We start from the raw sequence: 22,840 nt of genomic DNA, 5'->3' as shown, positions 1-22,840 counted from the left end.
AGGTACGATTGTGTGAACTCCATTAGTTTTAGATGGACAAAGCAATTAGTTTGTAGCAATGTTGTACCGTTATAAATAAATTTATATATTTTGATGGATCGCTCCGACTATAAACATTCACATAATTTCCGTATTTTAATCTAAGGGAAATAACTCTAAACCGTTTGAGGAAAAGATGAACATTTTGGAATTGTGTAAATTTCGATGGGTACACATATAATGAACGACAGGCCATTTTCGAGCCCTTCGAATGCCGCTAGTGGGGCCAGACGACGAGGATATGAAGATGAGGATACAGACGAAAGAGATGCTGGCGACAGCGTTAAAACCCAGATAGGTAATGCCTAATCATGTTCATGACAAACGGGATATTGTGACATTGAAATTTCGTCAAGATCAACATCTTATGATTTACATCTGAACACGTTTTTTTATGTTACTAATGTTAGTTTTTTTATATCTACGTTTGGTTGACGGAAGCCCTGGCGCAAAGTAAACGCAAACTAAAGAGAGATAACGAGGATGTATGTCAGGGTGCAGAGCCGTTCATTTTCCAGGACACAGATAGCCGACAATCTAGAAGGGGCCCAACAGTCAAAACAAGACCTTGTCTTACGGATTTTTATTAAAAGAACAAACATGATATTTAGCTTATGTACAATTTGATCATTTCTAGATTAGCATCAGAATGATATCGTCGGATCATATTTTTTTCGGACGGCCATGTTTATCTACTCGCGCTATAACGGGACGTGTATCATCACACAGACATTGTATTTACCATGGACACTTAATACGAGTGATATATTTAGGGTCCATGTATTTACTCAGATGATGGCTTGTTTTTAAGAGAAAGTTATCACTTAAAAGTGAATGAGATGTTTTTCAGTTCTTCATGCGATTAGAGAGAAAATTACGAATTTTCTTAAGCGTCGGAAAAACCCATAACACAGGGATACATAGGCCCTAAAAAGTCTAGTAGCTGATAGCTTCTCAGTGGCAAGTGATCAGCGTTCAACTTCACTTATGTATCCTGATGTACCCTATTTTCAAGCAGTTAAAATGGTATTGCTGATATTTTGAGGGATGAGTGAATCAAAACTCAAATTCTGCTTCATACCAGTAGGTGATGTCTTCAACAATAGAATTTCAGCTACATTTCAAAATAAAATAAAAATCCTCGACAAAGGCATGACCTTTATTACCTCATCTGTAAACTAAACTTCCGCTGCACTCAAGTGATGTCTCCTATTTTTGAACAACTGATTGGTTTCATACTTTATCGGGGTTTTCATGAATGAACAGACATGTTTTGGTGCACAGTTCTCCACATAATTCTTGCAGGTCGGCTTTAAAACTCAAAAAGTAATTGAAAGTGCGAAACCTTTTCACAAAATTTGGATATTTGTCAAATTATAGTCCTCACACTATTTTACTCATATGAGACAATGATGATGAGATGATTACAATTGGTTAAGACCCGTTGTGAGGCTTGCAGTTAAAGGCGACTTTGCTTGTCGTAAGTGGCGACTAATGGGATCGGGTGGTCAGGCTCGCTGACTTGGTTGATGCATGTCATCGTATCCTAATTTGCAAAGATCAATGCTCATGATATCAATCACTGGATTGTCTGGTCCAGACTCAATTATTCACAGACTGCTGCCATATAGATGGAATATTGCTGAGTGTGGTGTTAAACAACAAACAAACAAACAAACAATGGGTGACTTGTGTTATTGTGTGTCAATGTGCCCTTACACTTAGAATTGTTGTTCACACTGTCAACCACTGTGCCTGTTTATGTTGAAGGAACTGTATAACTTATGATTAAACAGGACAGGAGAGAACTCTTCATTATAGGATTTATTGGCACACACATGTAGAACAGAACATGCAGACAAACAAGAAACAAGAGCCAGGGTTGGGCAAGGGAGATTACTCCTTTTTCTTATAAACTTGCCAAGCAAACATGCGTTGGCACTGGTTTGCCTGGCCCAGATTTGATTGTCTTTAAGTCACTGTCATATAGCTTCTGTATTGCTGATTGCTGCAATTAAGAATATTGAAAAATACAAATTGGGGGCTAATTGATTACAAGAAAATCTTGTGTAGCTAAAACTGACTTTACAGTTATTCTAAATCGTCTATTTACACATCACGCTCAAGAGAAAATCGTGTTTGTGAAGTGACAATTCCAATGTTTCCTTTGAAGTACTTGTATAACATGCAACTTGTATTCTGAAGTTTAATAGTACACGACTGTCACTGCAAAACCCTATCATGATTATCAATATGAATGCAGAAAAATACTTGTTTATGCTAAGGCGGTAAGAACACAAATACTCCAACTCTGATAATATGCAATTATGTTAAAAATTCCTTTTGTTAAAAAAAGCTAAGAAAAAAAATAATGTGTTATATTTTTATACTGTTTTCACCTAAATCGTATTTGTTGTACAAAAAGGTCCGTGGCCTACAAGTACTGAAAAAAGTGAAGAAGAGAAAAAAATTATGTGGTTGCACACCATTATGTTTTATGTTATCTAACACATCTGATAAGCATGATAAATTGAGCTTCCCAACCTATGTACTGTTGTAGAGAGAAACTGTTGTTTTTCAGATCAGATCCAGAAGTTTGCTGGTTTCAGTATTGGACTGTCCAGGTAGGTATTCCTATACACACGATGAGTGGTCGGTTAGCCTAGTGGTTAAAGCGTTCGCTCGTCACGCCGAGCACCCGGGTTCGATTCCCAACATGGGTACAATGTGTGAAGCCCATTTCTGGTGTACCCCGCAGTGATATTGCTGGAATATTGCTAAAAGCGGCGTAAAACCATACTCACTCACTCACTCACTCACTATACACACGACAGGCAGGTTCTGGAGCTTGTTATGTATGGCTGTGTTTTGTGTGAGAGGACTCCACAACATGTTAATCCCTTCTTCATAACTTAAGACATTACCAGGTGATTACAAGCATGGTGGTTTGAAGAGTGAAGACATGGATGTGTTTAACATTCTGGAATGAACCATGCAAGTAATATTAGTTCCCATGTCACACACATAGTCAAGCATGACTACATGACTACTGTCTTTGGAGCAGCAGTTGCATGGACACAGAGTCATCAATCTACAACAAATATGACTTTATGATATATGTTTCCATTCTCTGTCAACTAAAGTTCGTTTCAGTAGCATTTAATGAAATAGGTTACAAACATAAGTCTAGATATACAATAAACACTTTTTATAAACAGACAGTGTAATTACATGATTAACTTGCATACTTCAGTACAGATTTGTTGACATGGTATTTCCGGTGTTACATGCTCACGTTAATGTCTTTGTGTTGGGGGAAAAAACATCAAAACTCATTATGGCATGTATAATGAGCACCCCCTTCTACAACAGCTGTATTTTTTGGAAAGAAAGTGTGGACTATACTCAAGAAAATAGAGTACTGAAACAATCTCAATAAAAGAAGATCTTTTACAGTGATGGATGCCTCTCTGTGTCGAAGTCTGATGACACCTCCATGGAGGGTCGTATCAGGTGACCCTGAGCAAACTTTAATTGCCCAATCAAAATGGATGAATGGGTCTTTGAGCCAATGAGAGGTCAGCTTTCTAAAATGATTAAGCTTCATTTCTTTTCGGCCTTGATACTGAAATTCAATCTTAGCTAAAGCTGCTCATGAAAGTGGCCACAGAACACAACTATACCTTGATAGTACACCCTTTTGGTGTAGGTACATGTACTATGATCATCATGATGCTCATAATCAGAGGGATGTATCAAATATCCCCAAAATGTTTTTGGCAATCGCAATTCCGTGATTATATTTGTTTTTGAGAAACAGAAATCAGATATGCTTGTCTGAATGCTTTGCCCTCTTCTGCCAAGAATTCAGAAACCTAAACACTGATTGGCTGATGTAAAAGTTCAACTGGTGGGATCTCCTATGAAGGTGACCTCAGATCTTCATGCGGAGAGGTGTCATATCAGAGTAAAAGATCTGATTTGAATGAGATTGATCTATTGGATTAAACATGGAATACTAATTCACTGAATAGTAATATGGCCTTAGAGTCTTGTATCCATCATATATAGTTTTCATATTTGAACACATGTATGATTTGTTTGTTACAGTATATTTGCAGAGCAGGTCCTGGCACATCCATGTATTGTGTTGAGAAGACAGTGTCAGGTGAGGTGCTCAGTACTGTCCCTGGGGAACACATAAAGGAAGATTAGTATGAATGAAATGTGAAGCACAGAGACAGGTTGCTGACTGATTAGTATGAGTGAAATGTGAAGCACAGACACAAGTTGCAGACTGATTAGCATGATTGAAATGTGAAGCACAGACACCAGTTGCAGACTGATTAGTATGAGTGAAATGTGAAACAGACACAAGTTGCAGACTGATTAGTATGAGTGAAATGTGAAGCATGGACACAGGTTGCAGACTGATTAATATGAGTGAAATGTGAAGCACAGACACAAGTTGCAGACTGATTAGTATGATTGAATGTGAAGCACAGACACAAGTTGCAGACTGATTAGTATGATTGAAATGTGAAACACAGACACCAGTTGCAGACTGATTAGTATGATTGAAATGTGAAACAGACACAAGTTGCAGACTGATTAGTATGAGTGAAATGTGAAGCGTGGACACAGGTTGCAGACTGATTAATATGAGTGAAATGTGAAGCACAGACACAAGTTGCAGACTGATTAGTATTATTGAAATGTGAAGCACGGACACCAGTTGCTGACTGATTAGTATGATTGAAATGTGAAGCACAGACACAAGTTGCAGACTGATTAGTATGATTGAAATGTGAAGCACAGACACCAGTTGCAGACAGATTAGTATGAGTGAAATGTGAAACAGACACAAGTTGCAGACTGATTAGTATGATTGAAATGTGAAGCATGGACACAAGTTGCAGACTGATTAATATGAGTGAAATGTGAAGCACAGACAGAAGTTGCAGACTGATTAGTATGATTGAATGTGAAGCACGGACACAAGTTGCAGACTGATTAGTATGATTGAAATGTGAAGCACAGACACCAGTTGCAGACTGATTAGTATGAGTGAAATGTGAAACAGACACAAGTTGCAGACTGATTAGTATGAGTGAAATGTGAAGCACAGACACAAGTTGCAGACTGATTAGTATGATTGAAATGTGAAGCACAGACACCAGTTGCAGACAGATTAGTATGAGTGAAATGTGAAACAGACACAAGTTGCAGACTGATTAGTATGAGTGAAATGTGAAGCATGGACACAAGTTGCAGACTGATTAATATGAGTGAAAAGTGAAGCACAGACACAAGTTGCAGACTGATTAGTATTATTGAAATGTGAAGCATGGACACAAGTTGCAGACTGATTAATATGAGTGAAAAGTGAAGCACAGACACAAGTTGCAGACTGATTAGTATTATTGAAATGTGAAGCACGGACACCAGTTGCTGACAGATTAGTATGATTGAAATGTGAAGCACGGACACAAGTTGCAGACAGATTAGTATGATTGAAATTTGAAGCATGTACACAAGTTGCAGAATGATTAGTATTATTGAAATGTGAAGCGCGGACACAAGTTGCAGACAGATTAGTATTATTGAAATGTGAAGCGCGGACACCAGTTGCTGACTGATTAGTATGAGTGAAATGTGAAGCATGTACACAAGTTGCAGACAGATTAGTATGATTGAAATGTGAAGCACGGACACAAGTTGCAGACAGATTAGTATGAGTGAAATGTGAAGCACGGACACCAGTTGCTGACAGATTAGTATGATTGAAATGTGAAGCACAGACACAAGTTGCAGACAGATTAGTATAATTGAAATGTGAAGCACGGACACCAGTTGCAGACAGATTAGTATGATTGAAATGTGAAGCATGGACACAAGTTGCAGACTGATTAATATGAGTGAAATGTGAAACACAGACACAAGTTGCAGAATGATTAGTATGATTGAAATGTAAAGCATGGACCAAATTGCAGACAGATTAGTATGAGTGAAATGTGAAGCACGGACACCAGTTGCTGACAGATTAGTATGATTGAAATGTGAAGCACAGACACAAGTTGCAGACAGATTAGTATAATTGAAATGTGAAGCACGGACACCAGTTGCAGACAGATTAGTATGATTGAAATGTGAAGCACAGACACAAGTTGCAGACTGATTAGTATGATTGAAATGTGAAGCACAGACACCAGTTGCAGACAGATTAGTATGAGTGAAATGTGAAACAGACACAAGTTGCAGACTGATTAGTATGATTGAAATGTGAAGCATGGACACAAGTTGCAGACTGATTAATATGAGTGAAATGTGAAGCACAGACAGAAGTTGCAGACTGATTAGTATGATTGAATGTGAAGCACGGACACAAGTTGCAGACTGATTAGTATGATTGAAATGTGAAGCACAGACACCAGTTGCAGACTGATTAGTATGAGTGAAATGTGAAACAGACACAAGTTGCAGACTGATTAGTATGAGTGAAATGTGAAGCACAGACACAAGTTGCAGACTGATTAGTATGATTGAAATGTGAAGCACAGACACCAGTTGCAGACAGATTAGTATGAGTGAAATGTGAAACAGACACAAGTTGCAGACTGATTAGTATGAGTGAAATGTGAAGCATGGACACAAGTTGCAGACTGATTAATATGAGTGAAAAGTGAAGCACAGACACAAGTTGCAGACTGATTAGTATTATTGAAATGTGAAGCATGGACACAAGTTGCAGACTGATTAATATGAGTGAAAAGTGAAGCACAGACACAAGTTGCAGACTGATTAGTATTATTGAAATGTGAAGCACGGACACCAGTTGCTGACAGATTAGTATGATTGAAATGTGAAGCACGGACACAAGTTGCAGACAGATTAGTATGATTGAAATTTGAAGCATGTACACAAGTTGCAGAATGATTAGTATTATTGAAATGTGAAGCGCGGACACAAGTTGCAGACAGATTAGTATTATTGAAATGTGAAGCGCGGACACCAGTTGCTGACTGATTAGTATGAGTGAAATGTGAAGCATGTACACAAGTTGCAGACAGATTAGTATGATTGAAATGTGAAGCACGGACACAAGTTGCAGACAGATTAGTATGAGTGAAATGTGAAGCACGGACACCAGTTGCTGACAGATTAGTATGATTGAAATGTGAAGCACAGACACAAGTTGCAGACAGATTAGTATAATTGAAATGTGAAGCACGGACACCAGTTGCAGACAGATTAGTATGATTGAAATGTGAAGCATGGACACAAGTTGCAGACTGATTAATATGAGTGAAATGTGAAACACAGACACAAGTTGCAGAATGATTAGTATGATTGAAATGTAAAGCATGGACCAAATTGCAGACAGATTAGTATGATTGAAATGTGAAGCATGGACACAAGTTGCAGACTGATTAATATGAGTGAAATGTGAAGCACAGACACAAGTTGCAGAATGATTAGTATTATTGAAATGTGAAGCGCGGACACCAGTTGCTGACTGATTAGTATGATTGAAATGTGAAGCACGGACACAAGTTGCAGACAGATTAGTATGATTGAAATGTGAAGCATGTACACAAGTTGCAGACTGATTAATATGAGTGAAATGTGAAGCACAGACACAAGTTGCAGACAGATTAGTATGAGTGAAATGTGAAGCACGGACACCAGTTGCTGACAGATTAGTATGATTGAAATGTGAAGCATGGACACCAGTTGCTGACAGATTAGTATGATTGAAATGTGAAGCACGGACACCAGTTGCTGACTGATTAGTATGATTGAAATGTGAAGCACGGACACCAGTTGCTGACTGATTAGTATGATTGAAATGTGAAGCACGGACACAAGTTGCAGACAGATTAGTATGATTGAAATGTGAAGCACGGACACCAGTTGCTGACAGATTAGTATGATTGAAATGTGAAGCACAGACACAAGTTGCAGACAGATTAGTATAATTGAAATGTGAAGCACGGACACCAGTTGCAGACAGATTAGTATGATTGAAATGTGAAGCATGAACACAAGTTGCAGACTGATTAATATGAGTGAAAAGTGAAACACAGACACAAGTTGCAGAGTGATTAGTATGATTGAAATGTAAAGCATGGACCAAATTGCAGACTGAATAGGTACTGGCATTTTTTTAAAGAAATAATTTGTCTGAAAAAATACTATGTTGTGGAAAATGTTTTGTCTCTAAACAAATCCCAGCCCTCACTAGAATAGTAAATGGTCAGTCCTCTACCATTTGATATGTGTGGATTACTAGGACACAGTCACTAGTTGCAGGCAGATTACATGGTTGAGTATGTGTGAAATAATGGCAGTCAATAGGAGCTTGCAGTACTGGTATGCTTTTTAAAACATTTTTTTTTAATTTGATGTCCAGTTGTCTTTGAGACTTGAGTTGTCCCATTGGTTGTTGCAGGTGCACCACAATGGAGAGTGGTACCATGTGACCCCGTTCACGCTCTTCCAGGTTCTCATCAACCTCCAGAGGCATCAGGTAACTATGGTAACACACAGCTCTGAAAGGTTCCTCAGGTTCTACCTCTGACATAAGGGGTCCTCACAATATTTCATATCATTCCAAGTTCGTACAACTCCCAGGGCTCAATTTAAGTAACTTGATTTAACTAGCACCAGGTGCATGTTGACATCAAAACTTAGTTGCACCAGACAAAACCAGGTTGCACCCGACAAAACCAGGTTGCACCCTGGTCACATTAATTTATCAAAATTAAAATGTGAGATGCACAAACTTGTCTAAATAGATAAAATTTAAGATCTCTGATGATTGTGTCATGACTTTTATACAGTTATACTGCTTGCTGTTCCAGTAATTATGTGGCAATGTCATCATTGGCAACTGTCATATAAGGCCTAATTATCAGCATTAGTTGGATAATGTAAATATCATAATGTGACACAGTGGTCAACTTCAGTGATAGATGAAGCTACAGTATAGAACATAATCGTGAAGAACCAACTGGGTGATGATGTCAAGCTCAGGAAAGCATGTCAATTTACACACAACTTAGGGATTAGGATGTAGTATTGTAAATAAATCTTATAGGTATTATTATGTTGTGTTCAAAAGGTTAGTCAAGACACAAATTTGAATTTTATTTACATGCGGCTTGGTGCATGTGCACATAAATATTAGGTTGTGTTTTGCAATAATTTGTTGCACTGGTGCATGTTTTATATAGCTTAATTGAGTCCAGGGTCCTGTTACACAAAGTGATTGTAGCGCTAAGATGATTGTAACTCCCATACTTTAACTTAGACTTACGACAGTCGTAGCGCTACGATCGCTTTGTGGAACGGGGCCCTGGTTCTTAGGCTAAAACAAATATTAGTCTTGGTTCTGAGGCACCACCCGCATAATCATTAAGTCTGCCACACGTTTTGTTTTTATTTCCATTTTAAAAATTTAAAAAAAATCCTAATACTTTAACACAATGCACAAAACAAATTGAAAATGGAAAAAAAAAATGTGCACTGAAGTTTATGATGATGTGGGCAGTACCTGGACCAAGATTTTTTTTAGCCTTAGGCATTAGTATTGGGTACATTGGATTTTTTAGATGATCCTGGAATCTTCAGGGCAACATGTGAGTGCATTATTTCTGAAGGTAGTTACAGCACCTCATGGTTGATGTTAGTAAGTGAGTTTGATTTTACGCCGCTTTTAGCATTACTCCAGCAATATCACGGCTGGGGACACCAGAAATGGTCTTCATACATTGTACCCATGTCAGGAATCAAACCCGGGTCTTCAGCGTGACAAGTGAACGCTTTTACCACTAGGCTACCCGACCACCCCTGGTTGATGTTAGAGTTAATATGGAGCCTTGACATTGATGTCCATGGTGTGAAGTCCCTATGTGGTTGAATTATTGCTGATGTGATGTTAAATGTGAACCCACCTACTCATACTCACAGACATTGCTGAGCATGGAATCACACCTAGTCGGCACCTTGGTCTAGTGGCTAGAGTGTTCGCCCAGGGAGCAGAAGTTTGGTAGTTCCAAGCCAAGCTGTTTCATACCAAAAGATGCGAAAAGATGGTACATAACAAATAAAGAAGGTAGCTTTTTGGTGTCCAAAGTTAATTTCCTGCTTTGACATTGATGGCCGATGATTGTGTTGCAGGGCATGACAACAATGTGGAAGGGGATTGGGAGTGTGTTTGTGGTGCGGGGAATCTTCATGGTCAGCGAGACGGTCATCAGTGAACTCACGCCTTTCCCAAAGTAAGATTCTGCATATGTGCATTTCTCAAGCTGTTGCTAGTATAGGATAAAGTACAACTGATTTGAAGAGCGTTTATCATGGTTATCATTTTATGTTTTTTTATGAAGGTGTTTATTGAAGACAGTTTGTGTTTATTGAACGTGCAGACTGCCACAGCAGAGAATATACCAATTACTTATTTAATTACAGGCGCCATCATATAGCTGGAATTTTGTGGTGTTAAACCCCAACCAAACACAATAGTCATAAGGTTGCAGTAGACTGCTCTTATAGAATTTTCTTTCTTTCTTCAGGGAAATTTCTCGACACAGTTCCTTGAAGAAATATGGTGAACATCTCCTTCTAAAAGCGTGAGTTGCTACAGTGTATTGTGTGGCTTGTGTGTAGATCAGGTCTCTTATCTATCTGACAAATGGCTTCATTGTGTTACTCCTAGGGGACGGAATGTCATCTCTTTGGGTACAGTATTAGAGACAGAACATGGCTTGCACAATGTTAGGTAGGACCCACTGACAGATGACTGTGTCCTTGGATCAATGAATCTCTCTGCAACCTTTTGTGGACTGTATTATGAAGGATTCAGGTACAGTTCCTGAACATAATGATGGCTTATTTGAGTGTTGTTACAGGGTGATTTCCTAATTGAAAAAACCTGTGATATCAGTAAAGATCTACACAAGATCAATGAATAAATGACAAATATTGAAACACACAGGTCTAGGTTACAATGACAAAAGTCAGTACAATCTCAACCTTAGCTGCCAAGGGGATGCAACTAACAGAAAAACCTTACCACAACAACTAATGACAATTTATGAGCGTTTCTTTTTGCTGCCACTAACAATCATGTGTAAAAAACTTATAACATCTACAGCCAGATAACAGTATTTATTACCCACAGGGTTAGAAGTAACCAAGTTAATGAAAATCGTTTGTGCACCAGTGCAGATATCACTTCCTGTGCATAAGTGTAAAGGGTTACAAACACCAGGGTATTGTGTACGTCAACCGGATGACGTGGAATGTTATTGTGACGTAAAGAGAGAATGACATCACTCTAGAAACAACGTCATAGCTGAAGATTGTTGACGTCATTTGACATCTAAGACAGCGGTCATAATCAGTTCATTTTCAAAGAATGAAGAGATAATGGGTAATAAAGAAATATTATAAGAGCATGTGTGTCACACTAATTTTATGAAACGAGTGTCAGAATTCTTGTATTTACCAAGCGAGAGTGATAATACCGTATAATTAGGTGTTGGCCACAATATACACGTCATATCAGGGCGCAGCTGAAGCATCACACACGTCAGCGATGTTTCCAATCCAAGCTACCCCGCCAAAGCCTGCTTGTTTAATCTAATCATTGAAGACAATAAACTGCCAATGCATGCAATGCTATTGCCTGGTAACAGCAGAAGTAGCTGCAGAGGTACACAGGTGAAATAATGTGCCTGTTTAACATTTGTATTTTGGGGATAAACCAGATATGAAGTATGACAAAATCTTTATTGTGTTTGGAACACCTATGATAACTGTAGTTCATGCATTAAATTGTGGCAAAGGTTATTGTTTATGATGGTATTTCTGGTGTTGTAATGGAATGTCCATCTCTCCTTCAGCCTGTCCACTGTGGTGACCACACCCTTCTTTGCTGCCAGCCTCATAGAGACAATTCAGGTAGTGTCTTGTGTATCTCTAGTTTCCCATCACACACACACACATCTAATTGAGATCTCATACAGCCTCATAGAGACAATTCAGATAGTGTCTTGTGTATCTCTAGTTTCCCATCACACACACACATCTAATTGAGATCTCATAGAGACAATTCAGGTAGTGTCTTGTGTATCTCTAGTTTCCCATCACACACACATCTAATTGAGATCTCATACAGCCTCATAGAGACAATTCAGGTAGTGTCTTGTGTATCTCTAGTTTCCCATCACACACACACATCTAATTGAGATCTCATACAGCCTCATAGAGACAATTCAGGTAGTGTCTTTTGTATCTCTAGTTTCCCATCACACACACATCTAATTGAGATCTCATACAGCCTCATAGAGACAATTCAGGTAGTGTCTTGTGTATCTCTAGTTTCCCATCACACACACATCTAATTGAGATCTAATACGGCCTCATAGAGACAATTCAGGTAGTGTCTTGTGTATCTCTAGTTTCCCATCACACACACATCTAATTGAGATCTCATACAGCCTCATAGAGACAATTCAGGTAGTGTCTTGTGTATCTCTAGTTTCCCATCACACACACATCTAATTGAGATCTCATACAGCCTCATAGAGACAATTCAGGTATTGTCTTGTGTATCTCTAGTTTCCCATCACACACACATCTAATTGAGATCTCATACAGCCTCATAGAGACAATTCAGGTAGTGTCTTTTGTATCTCTAGTTTCCCATCACACACACATCTAACTGAGATCTCATACAGCCTCATAGAGACAATTCAGGTATTGTCTTGTGTATCTCTAGTTTCCCCATCACACACACATCTAATTGAGATCTCATACAGCCTCATAGAGACAATTCAGGTAGTGTCTTGTGTATCCCATCTTATATCTTCTCCCAAACTAAAGGATTAGCTTTCTCCAACTCACTTTGCTTTGTTATTGAATTGTTGACAGCTACAATCAGTGTCCATATTCTAGTGGCTGAAATGGTAGGACACTTCGAGCTGGCATTTGTTCTTGATTTATCTTAAACTCTTCCCATGTCCGTCAGTCAAGCCTCATTTGAGTAATAATTTGACTACCACCTATACCACACTTTGTTTTGATGTGTCAATGACGTGTTGTATGCAGAGTGACATAGCCAGCGAGAAGCCAGGGATCCTGGACTCTGTGAAGGAAGGCCTGACAAGGGTGTTTGGGTGGGGCATGCCCCAGACTACACGCCTGCTGCCGGTGTGGCGCCTCATCTTGCCCACAGTTGCCTACCAGTTGTCCCACTACGTCATCACGTCTTTAGCGCAGTTCACAGTGACATCCACCATCCGGTCAGAGCAGCAGGAGCTCCGGGTCAGTACTTGCACCACATCAACATCAGCACCAGATTGACGTCTACTTCAGTTTTTTAGGCCGCGAGTACTCTATAGCTTGTGTAAGAGGCAGCTTAACTGGATTTGATTTGCCAGGCTTGGTGACTTGGTTGTCAGGCTTGATGACTTACTTGTCAGGCTTGGTGACTTACTTGTCAGGCTAGATGACTTGGTTGTCAGGCTTGATGACTTGGTTATCAGGCTTGATGACTTGGTTGTCAGGCTTGGTGACTTACTTGTCAGGCTAGATGACTTGGTTGTCAGGCTTTGTGACTTACTTGTCAGACTTGGTGACTTACTTGTCAGGCTAGATGACTTGGTTGTCAGGCTTGATGACTTGGTTATCAGGCTTGGTGACTTGGTTGTCAAATTGGTGACTTGGTTGTCAGGCTTGGTGACTTTGTTGTCAGACTTGATGACTTGGTTGTCAAACTGGTGACTTGGTTGTCAGGCTTGGTGACTTGGTGCCTTGGTTGTCAGGCTTGGTGACTTGGTTGTCAGGCTTGATGACTTGGTTGTCCGGCTTGGTGACTTGGTTGTCAGGCTTAGTGACTTGGTTATCAGGCTTGGTGACATGGTTTTCAGGCTTGATGACTTGGTTGTCAGGCTTGGTGACTTGGTTGTCAGACTTGGTGCTTTAATTGGTTGTCAGGTTTGATGCCTTGGTTGTCAGGTGTGATGACGTAGCTGTCAGGCTTGATGACTTGGTTGTCAGGCTAAGTGACTTGCTTGTCAGGCTTGATGACTTGGTTGTAGGGCTTGGTGACTTGGTTGTCAGGCTTGGTGACTTGGTTATCAGGCTTGGTGCCTTGGTTGTCAGGCTTGGTGACTAGGTTGTCAAGCTTGGTGCCTTGTTTGTCAGGCTTGATGACTTGGTTGTCAGATTGGGTGGCTTGGTTATAACAGGGAATACATAGTCTGTATGTTTGTTGACAGGACCACAGTGTTGATGTTGGGGACACAGGGAGATCAGTTTATGAGATCTACTTCCCCGACCTCCTGGCAACATTCACAGGCAGCCTATTGGCTGACCTGATGCTCTACCCACTAGAGACGGTGTTGCATCGCATGTATGTACAGGGAACACGCACCATCATTGACAACACAGACATCGGCACTGGTGTACTACCAATCAGCACGGGATATGAGGGCTTTGTAGACTGTTTCAAGTGCATATTATTAGAAGAAGGACCTTTTGGATTTTACAAAGGTTTTGGTGCACTTGTTCTGCAATATGCTCTCCATGCTGCCATTTTAAAAATGGCTAAGTATTTATTTGAAAAACTGTCCCATGAGCTCTCTCCAAGAAGACGCCACCAGACACCACAAAGAATGTGTAAGTATTGTTTCAGATCCACCTGTTTCCACTGGAAAATGAATGTGGTTTTCTAAATATTTCTTGAAATGATAGTGATACCCATTTCTCTGACTTGGTTTTCATGTAGAATTCATTGTGTAAAGTTCGGGAACGATACCCTTTTAAAAAATCTCATTTTTCGGATGCAGGCTGATAAGCAGGCTGATTGCAATGTGGTATACTGTCATCATGATTATAGCAATGTGCCCAACTGTTGTTATAATTTGTCTGACTATTATAACAATTTGGTAGACTGTTATTACACCATGGTAGACTTTTATCACAATGTGATAGACTGTTGTGACAATTTAATAGACTGTTAAAACACGTTGCCCAAGGCAAGTGTGTCCACTAGCCTACATCAAAGTCTAGTTTTCACCCTTGCCCTTTCCAGCCTACCTTTTTGTCTAAAACAGACTCACTCCGGAGAAGACTATTGCACATATTGATAGTCCAATCAGAGAATATTTTACAAAATCAACATCCAGGTTCCGAAAACATTGTCCTTGTTATGGCCATAGCCATTGCATGTCGAATTTGCACTGAAAGTGTTATAAAAATTAAACAAAGACGAATATTTCCAAAGTGCTTCAAAGTTTTCAGTCAACCCGCCCAAGTACTTTTATATTATATATCTGAGTGAAGACTTCGTTGTTTTTTATAACTCCAATGCTTATCGCAGTGACTGAGATGCAGTGCATTTTTCAGACGACCCCTGCTGAGCATTTCATGTTATCCCGATATGCAGTGTTACTAGATACTGTGTAGTCTGTATGCCTCCATGCCTCAAGAGAGGAAGTAATAAGTATTTTCACTGTGGTAATCTGTCATGTTGTTTTTCTGGGATCAAATCTCAAATCTGAATGACCAGCTTGTCTGCTATGGTTGTGTCATATTTTTGAAGCCATTTGAAATAAGAACAGCAATCTGATTGACATATCTCATTTTCATCACAAGGGTTATTACCACACAGGATTGCGCCACGATCGACCCAGGAAAAGTAGGCTTGAATTAGCAAGGGTGGAAATGAGGTGCTAGGATAGGCTGGTGGACACTTTTGCCTCAGGAAGATTGTTATAACAAAGTGGTAGATTGTTATAACATAATAACAATGTGGTAGATTGTTATAGCAATGTTGCCTACTGTTATAACAATGTGGTACACTGTTATAACAATGTGGCACCTCTGTAACAATGTGGTAGACAAACTGTGTGTTAAATAGGTTGAGTTGGGGTATGAGGCAGGTATAAACTGACATTACCTGTAGCATACCTCACCATTGTTTCCCCATCTGTGCTGCAGGTAACCATGGTAACATGTTGGTCAAGGACAAGAGTTGATGTTGATTGTCATGTGTATTGCTAAACATCTTCTGCTTGCAGCCTCCTATGAAGCGCCATATACTCTATATGGCCAGAGACGCTACACTCGGGGTATGACAGTGTCCATAGCTAGTCCCACCATTTGTACTTGATAGTAGACCTGAAACAATACACCAGGTCACGATGTGTAACGAGATACTTTGTTAGCAATATGATATATATCACAAACTCCCAAATATCATTAAATTGTATTCATAATTTGATATGAAAAAAATTAGAGAAAAACCTGATTTTTAGCCCACCTTGACATTGTTCATGTGAGTTATCTGTCCATCACTTAGCACTGAAATTTGAAATATCTTCCTCAGATCTACTGAACGTAGCTACAACGATGTAAACATCTTTTTAAAAAATCAAAATAAGTGCCACAACAGCTCATGTTAGTGAACTATGACTAGCCTTTCGCAACCTCTTCTCAGCAACCACTGAACATGTTTTTTTCAGATTAACAGAGTATGTACATGAGATCTTCCTTTACCATGTTTAATACCTTTCTTTTGATAAACCTTGAAATTTACGATGTTTTTTTTTTCACCAAAATTAGATTCTAATAAGAGCTCCCTATTTCTAATTTTGAGAGCGCCCAGGGCGCTTATTACGTCGAATATGGTACCTCCCTTTTATAATGGATATGGATATGAATCTGTTGTAATTGGTCATAGTTTGTTGTGTTTTGAAGGTTAAGATCAATTTATGATAGCTTTTAAACATAATACATGTATTTTAAATGATTTAGCAAAAGGAAATGAGGTTTTTCAAACATTTTACTTAGTGGAATGGAAAAAACATCACTTTTCATTTTTTTATTTTTCATATTTCAGGGTTTTTTTAATCAACATTCATAAAACAAGTTGAAACAAATTCTGGCCCAAAGCCCAAATGTAAAACATTATCAGTTTGTAAATGACTTGATAAAGACACAAATCTTTGACATGACACATAGAGAGACAGTGTGGAGTTTATAATGTATCATATCGTTAACACTGTGTTCCCATGGTACTGGTGCATTGGTGCATAGTTTCACATGTGATGTCCTAAGAAAGTTGCAGTGCTACCAGTTTCACTTTGTATTGAGTTTTGAGATCAACTAACTTGCAGTGTCAAGTGTAGTAGCAGTCGTAGAGATGTTTCACTTGTCATTACTTATGACATGGTGCTACTGATTCGGCTGTTGTCGCTAATGATGACATATTATTTGATGTGTTGTAAATTGCCACATCACAAAAGATGTTGTTTGAGAGTTGAAAAACAGATCAAAAAGGACCAAAAGCTAGATCTTAGGTCCATGCCATAATGTACTAAGAAATATTTGTAACTTACATGTAGAGATGAATTTGTCTCATGTGTCACTAGTGGACACCAGATTTTGCCAAGTGAACCTTTACTCAGAGCAATCCCTGCGGTATTCCGAGGTCGCTGAATATTTTGCTGAAATTCCAAGTGTACCAATCTTGCAGAAAATCACATTTTGTGCAGAACTCGTTTCGAATATTATTTTTGCATGTGATTCGAAAGCTGGTTTTCAACATGTGAACGGATATTTCTTGTGAAGTTGACCTTTGTATTATTGTTTACCAAAAGTGCATGTAATTTTTTTTTGTATGCATGTTTACACTAGTGACCTCCAGATTCACTTCAATAAGCTGTTCTGGCCATGGAAAAGATTATCATTAAAATGCCTGTCACAAGTCAAACAGGTGCAATACTACAAAGTTCACAGAAATAAAGCTTAAAAAATTGCAGAATTGTTTGCAGAATTATCAAAGTTTGGGTGCAGAATTTAAATTTTTTTTACGGCAGAATTATATATATTTTTTTGGCCACAGAATACACCAGGCTGTGAGAGCATTCCAGCTTATGTGCCCTCTACTGACACGTTGGAGGTGTATTTTTACTTTTTTTTCGGACACCAGTTTGGCATCAGATGAAAGTAAATTTCTTCATTGACTTGAAATTGCAACATTTTTGTGACAAGAGAATACCAACTGAAGCTGGTAGATGTAGTGGTGACTTAGAAAGTAACATTGCTTTAATGTATTCAGTCATGTTGCGACTGGTGGATGTAGACTAACTGATGCATGTAACCATGGAAACGGGATAATGCAGCTATAGTAACCATGGTAACAACAGTGTAAACACTGTTACCATGGTTACATGACATGCCATAATCATGGTAGGAGAAATATTAAAATAAAATAATTTATTCTTTGTCTTTCTTGAGGATTTGTTGAATATGGTTTCTAGACTTTGAACAGAGTGATGACCCCATATTAACAGAATGAAGGAATGTTTTAGACATTATGTTTGTCCTTGTTTAATTGTGTGCGGTGGGTGTTATATTACTAACATGCAGGGCATTATGCAAAATTTTGCCTGACAGACCAGCACTGAGTCGAGTAGGAGTTGGTACAGAAGTGACTCACGGCTTAAAAGGGTGAGAGGGGTTGCCTGCAATCCTAGGGTGGGGTGGGTGCCTGCGTGCTAGGGTGGGGTGGGTGCCTGCATGCTAGGGTGGGGTGGGTGCCTGTGTGCTAGGGTGGGGTGGGTGCCTGTGTGCTAGGGTGGGGTGGGTGCCTGCGTGCTAGGGTGGGGTGGGTGCCTGCATGATAGGTGGGGTTTGGTGCCTGCGTGCTAGGTGGGGTGGGTGCCTGCGTGCTAGGCGGGGTGGGTGCCTGCATGCTAGGTGGGGTGGGTGCCTGCGTGCTAGGTGGGGTGGGTGCCTGCGTGCTAGGTGGGGTGGGTGCCTGCGTGCTAGGTGGGGTGGGTGCCTTCGTGCTAGGGTGGGGTGGGTGCCTGCATGCTAGGGTGGGGTGGGTGCCTTCGTGCTAGGGTGGGGATTGGTGCCTGCGTGCTAGGTGGGGTGGGTGCCTGCGTGCTATGTGGGGTGGGTGCCTGCGTGCTAGGTGGGGTGGGTGCCTGCGTGCTAGGTGGGGTGGGTGCCTGCATGTTAGGTGGGGTGGGTGCCTGAGTGCTAGGTGAGGAGATGTGACCGGAATGCTGGAGGGGGCCTTGAGCTGACTTACCAAGGTTTGTGTTGAACTTTTGTGTGAGGTGGTGTTGAATTGATTAAACTGGGACTGCTGCAATGATCGGGTCTAAGATTGACAAATTAGGATGTCATCCTATTGTCCTTCAGCTACCTCCAAGTACCAGCCTTAGTATGTTTCCCCAGTCTAATGGTGTCATCGTATTGTCCTTCAGCTACCTTCAAGTACCAGCCTTAGTATGTTTCCCCAGTCTAATGATGTCATCCTATTGTCCTTCAGCTACTTTCAAGTACCATTCTTAGTATGTTTCCCCAGTCTAATGATGTCATCCTATTGTCCTTCAGCTACCTCCAAGTACCAGCCTTAGTATGTTTCCCCAGTGTAATGATGTCATCCTATTGTCTTTCAGCTGCCCCCAAGTACCAATCCTTAGTATGTTTCCCCAGTCTAATGATGTCATCCTATTGTCCTTCAGCTACCTCCAAGTACCATCCTTAGTAAGTTTCCCCAGTCTAATGATGTCATCCTATTGTCCTTCAGCTACTTCCAAGTACCATCCTTAGTATGTTTCCCCAGTCTAATGATGTCATCCTATTGTCCTTCAGCTACCTCCAAGTACCAATCCTTAGTCTGTTTCCCCAGTCTAATGATGTCATCCTTTTTTCCTTCAGCCACCTCCAAGTACCAGCCTTAGTATGTTTCCCCAGTCTAATGATGTCATCCTATTGTCCTTCAGCTACTTCCAAGTACAATCCTTAGTATGTTTCCCCTGTCTAATGATGTCATCCTATTGTCCTTCAGCTACCTCCAAGTACCAGCCTTAGTATGTTTCCCCAGTCTAATGATGTCATCCTATTGTCCTTCAGCTACTTTCAAGTACCATTCTTAGTATGTTTCCCCAGTCTAATGATGTCATCCGATTGTCCTTTAGCTACCTCCAAGTACCATCCTTAGTATGTTTCCCCAGTCTAATGATGTCATCCTATTGTCCTTCAGCTACTTCCAAGTACAATCCTTAGTATGTTTCCCCTGTCTAATGATGTCATCCTATTGTCCTTCAGCTACCTCCAAGTACCAGCCTTAGTATGTTTCCCCAGTCTAATGATGTCATCCTATTGTCCTTCAGCTACTTTCAAGTACCATTCTTAGTATGTTTCCCCAGTCTAATGGTGTCATCCTATTGTCCTTCAGCTGCCTCCAAGTACCATTCTTAGTATGTTTCCCCAGTGTAATGATATCATCCTATTGTCCTTCAGCTACCTCCAAGCAATAGCCGTAGTATGTTTCCCCAGTCTAATGGTGTCATCCTATTGTCCTTCAGCTACCTCCAAGTACCAGCCTTAGTATGTTTACCCAGTCTAATGGTGTCATCCTATTTTCCTTCAGCTGCCCACAAGTACCATTCTTAGTATGTTTTCCCAGTCTAATGATGTCATCCTATTGTCCTTCAGCTACCTTCAAGTACCAGCCTTAGTATGTTTCCCCAGTCTAATGATGTCATCCTATTGTCCTTCAGCTAACTTCAAGTGCCAGCCTTAGTTTGTTTCCCAGTCTAATGATGTCATGCTATTGTCCTTCAGCTACCTCCAAGTACAATCCTTGGTATGTTTCCCCAGTCTAATGATGTCATCCTATTGTCCTTCAGCTACCTCCAAGTACTAGCCTTAGTATGTTTCCCCAGTCTAATGGTGTCATCCTATTGTCCTTCAGCTACCTCCAAGTACCATCCTTAGTATGTTTACCCATTCTAATGATGTCATCCTATTGTCCTTCAGCTACCTCCAAGCAATAGCCTTAGTATGTTTCCCCAGTCTAATGATGTCATCATATTGTCCTTTAGATACCTCCAAGTACCAGCCTTAGTATGTTTCCCCAGTCTAATGATGTCATCCTATTGTCCTTCAGCTACCTCCAAGTACCAGCCTTAGTATGTTTCCCAGTGTAATGATGTCATCCTATTGTCCTTCAGCTACCTCCAAGTACCAGCCTTAGTATGTTTCCCCAGTCTAATGATGTCATCCTATTGTCCTTCAGCTACCTCCAAGTACAGTGATCCCTCGTTATTGTGCTCTTCAATAAAGCGCTACCTCGGTTACTACGCGCGGTAACGCATGGCTCCCAAAATTTATGTACACTTTTAATACCGAGAGTTTTACACAGACATAATTGTATTGTTGTTCGTTGTTCATTTGCACATAACGCTTCTAATTGCATAATCAACCCATTATCGCTGAATGGAGTTCTAATAATCTGTTTGAAAACATTCGCGGCAAGTCCCGGAAATACGATTGTTCAACTAGTTAACTTTTCACACTATACATCCTTTGATCTTAGAAGCGCATGCATGCAATAAAAGAGAACCACAAGCGAAGTTTATATTCTTAATTAGTGGGCAATCCAATTTGAGGCGACACTGTCACACAAATGTAGTTGCTGTCACAACACGGCGGTCATTCATTTCGTAATCGCGCTTTCGTAACATCGCCTGTTTTTTTTCCGTAGTTATAACAAGCGATTTCATTGGATTAAAATTTGTTTCTAATGACGCTTTCTTGCCGAAATCTGCTACAAGCTTCGTGATTGGTCAATTTTGAGCACGTGATCTCAGGCAGCCAATCAAATTATAGCTGTGATACCAAGCTCGTGTTTGATAAATTTCAGAAGTTGGCGAAAGATTTTTTTTGTTAAATCGTGTTATTCTGAACGTTTTAAGAAGGAAATCACGATATATATTTAAAAAATGGAACTTCGTGAATGTATCGTGCTAGGTTACGAGCTGTGACAAAGATTTTTCATGCATATATTTTTGCATTAAACGTTGTGTCCGTGCCGAGAATTCAAGGCGACGAAAGCCGAGATGTCATTTGACTTACATTACACACGATCGCACAAAACGATGGAAATAATAACTTAGATGTAAGTTTGATTACTTTTAGATATATTTTTGTTGATTTTATTTATCAGTTTGTATTATATATTTAAAGATTTGCTTAAAACGTCTTTATTTTGCTCTTTGACATGTTCGATGCGGACCCGTTGTCGAAATGTGTGTCCGAGAATTTTAATTTCAATAACATCGCGGGAAATAGTGAATCATTTTTTAATTTATAAATAAAAAATGATAAATTGAAATGGAATACGTATTTCAGACATTGTGAAGTGTGACAGATTTAATAAATGAATGATATTACAGGTAGATCTAGGTCCATAAAAATATATACTATTTTGACGTGACGTGAGATAAACACATATTGATGATTTGAGATTTGCCGAGCGCGCTCCCCCGCCTCGGCCTCGGTTAAACGGCTCATCGTCTATAACGCCCAGCAATTATTTGGACCCCATTGGTAGCGTTGTAGCGAGGGACCACTGTACCAGCCTTAGTATGTTTCCCCAGTCTAATGGTGTCATCCTATTGTCCTTCAGCTACCTCCAAGTACCAGCCTTAGATGCCTCTGTCACAGTATCATCTCACCCATAGACCTGAATGGAAAAAGCTGTCAACAGATGTCAAAGTCAAAAGATTTCCTGTTGGAAGATGTGACATCGTTCCTCAGGGAGAAAGTTCAAATCAAGTCATGGTCAGGATATGGAACTGAAAATGAAATTGTAACTTTAGATTGATTTTTATAACCCTGCTGTTGTTATGAGTAAAATGAGGAATACATGTTTGTGCACTTAACTGAATGTGCTATGATGAAGTTCTACCTATCAAAAGGGAGT

General features: G+C 39.9%; 1 protein-coding gene across 1 annotated transcript; it reads left to right on the top strand.

The window, feature by feature from the left end:
- Positions 1–168: 168 nt before the first annotated feature.
- On the top strand, positions 169–19,289 carry LOC139441159 (mitochondrial outer membrane protein SLC25A46-like). The gene is made up of 11 exons (XM_071237160.1): positions 169–337; positions 2,621–2,663; positions 4,150–4,207; positions 8,492–8,569; positions 10,222–10,322; positions 10,617–10,673; positions 11,949–12,006; positions 13,156–13,371; positions 14,328–14,727; positions 16,131–16,181; positions 19,267–19,289. The coding sequence occupies exons 1-11, from the start codon at positions 205–207 to the stop codon at positions 19,287–19,289; spliced, it is 1,218 nt and encodes a 405-aa protein (XP_071093261.1). The 5' UTR covers positions 169–204.
- The last annotated feature ends 3,551 nt before the right edge of the window (positions 19,290–22,840 follow it).

Source organism: Haliotis cracherodii, unplaced genomic scaffold (assembly GCF_022045235.1).
Source record: "Haliotis cracherodii isolate W230 unplaced genomic scaffold, xgHalCrac1.p SCAF_1, whole genome shotgun sequence".
In the NCBI taxonomy this organism is placed as follows: Eukaryota; Metazoa; Mollusca; class Gastropoda; order Lepetellida; family Haliotidae; genus Haliotis; species Haliotis cracherodii.
Note: the sequence above shows the minus strand (reverse complement) of the source record. Positions and strands in the feature narration are given on the sequence as shown.

What these genes read in the sequence shown, in the direction of transcription:
- LOC139441159 (XM_071237160.1), top strand. Translation starts at nt 205, where the DNA reads ATGGGTACACATATAATGAACGACAGGCCATTTTCGAGCCCTTCGAAT. An exon ending in GAACATCTCCTTCTAAAAGC is followed by an intron (nt 10,674 to 11,948) that starts GTGAGTTGCTAC and finishes TCTCTCCTTCAG; the next exon opens with CCTGTCCACTGTGGTGACCA. An exon ending in CCAGACACCACAAAGAATGT is followed by an intron (nt 14,728 to 16,130) that starts GTAAGTATTGTT and finishes TTCTGCTTGCAG; the next exon opens with CCTCCTATGAAGCGCCATAT.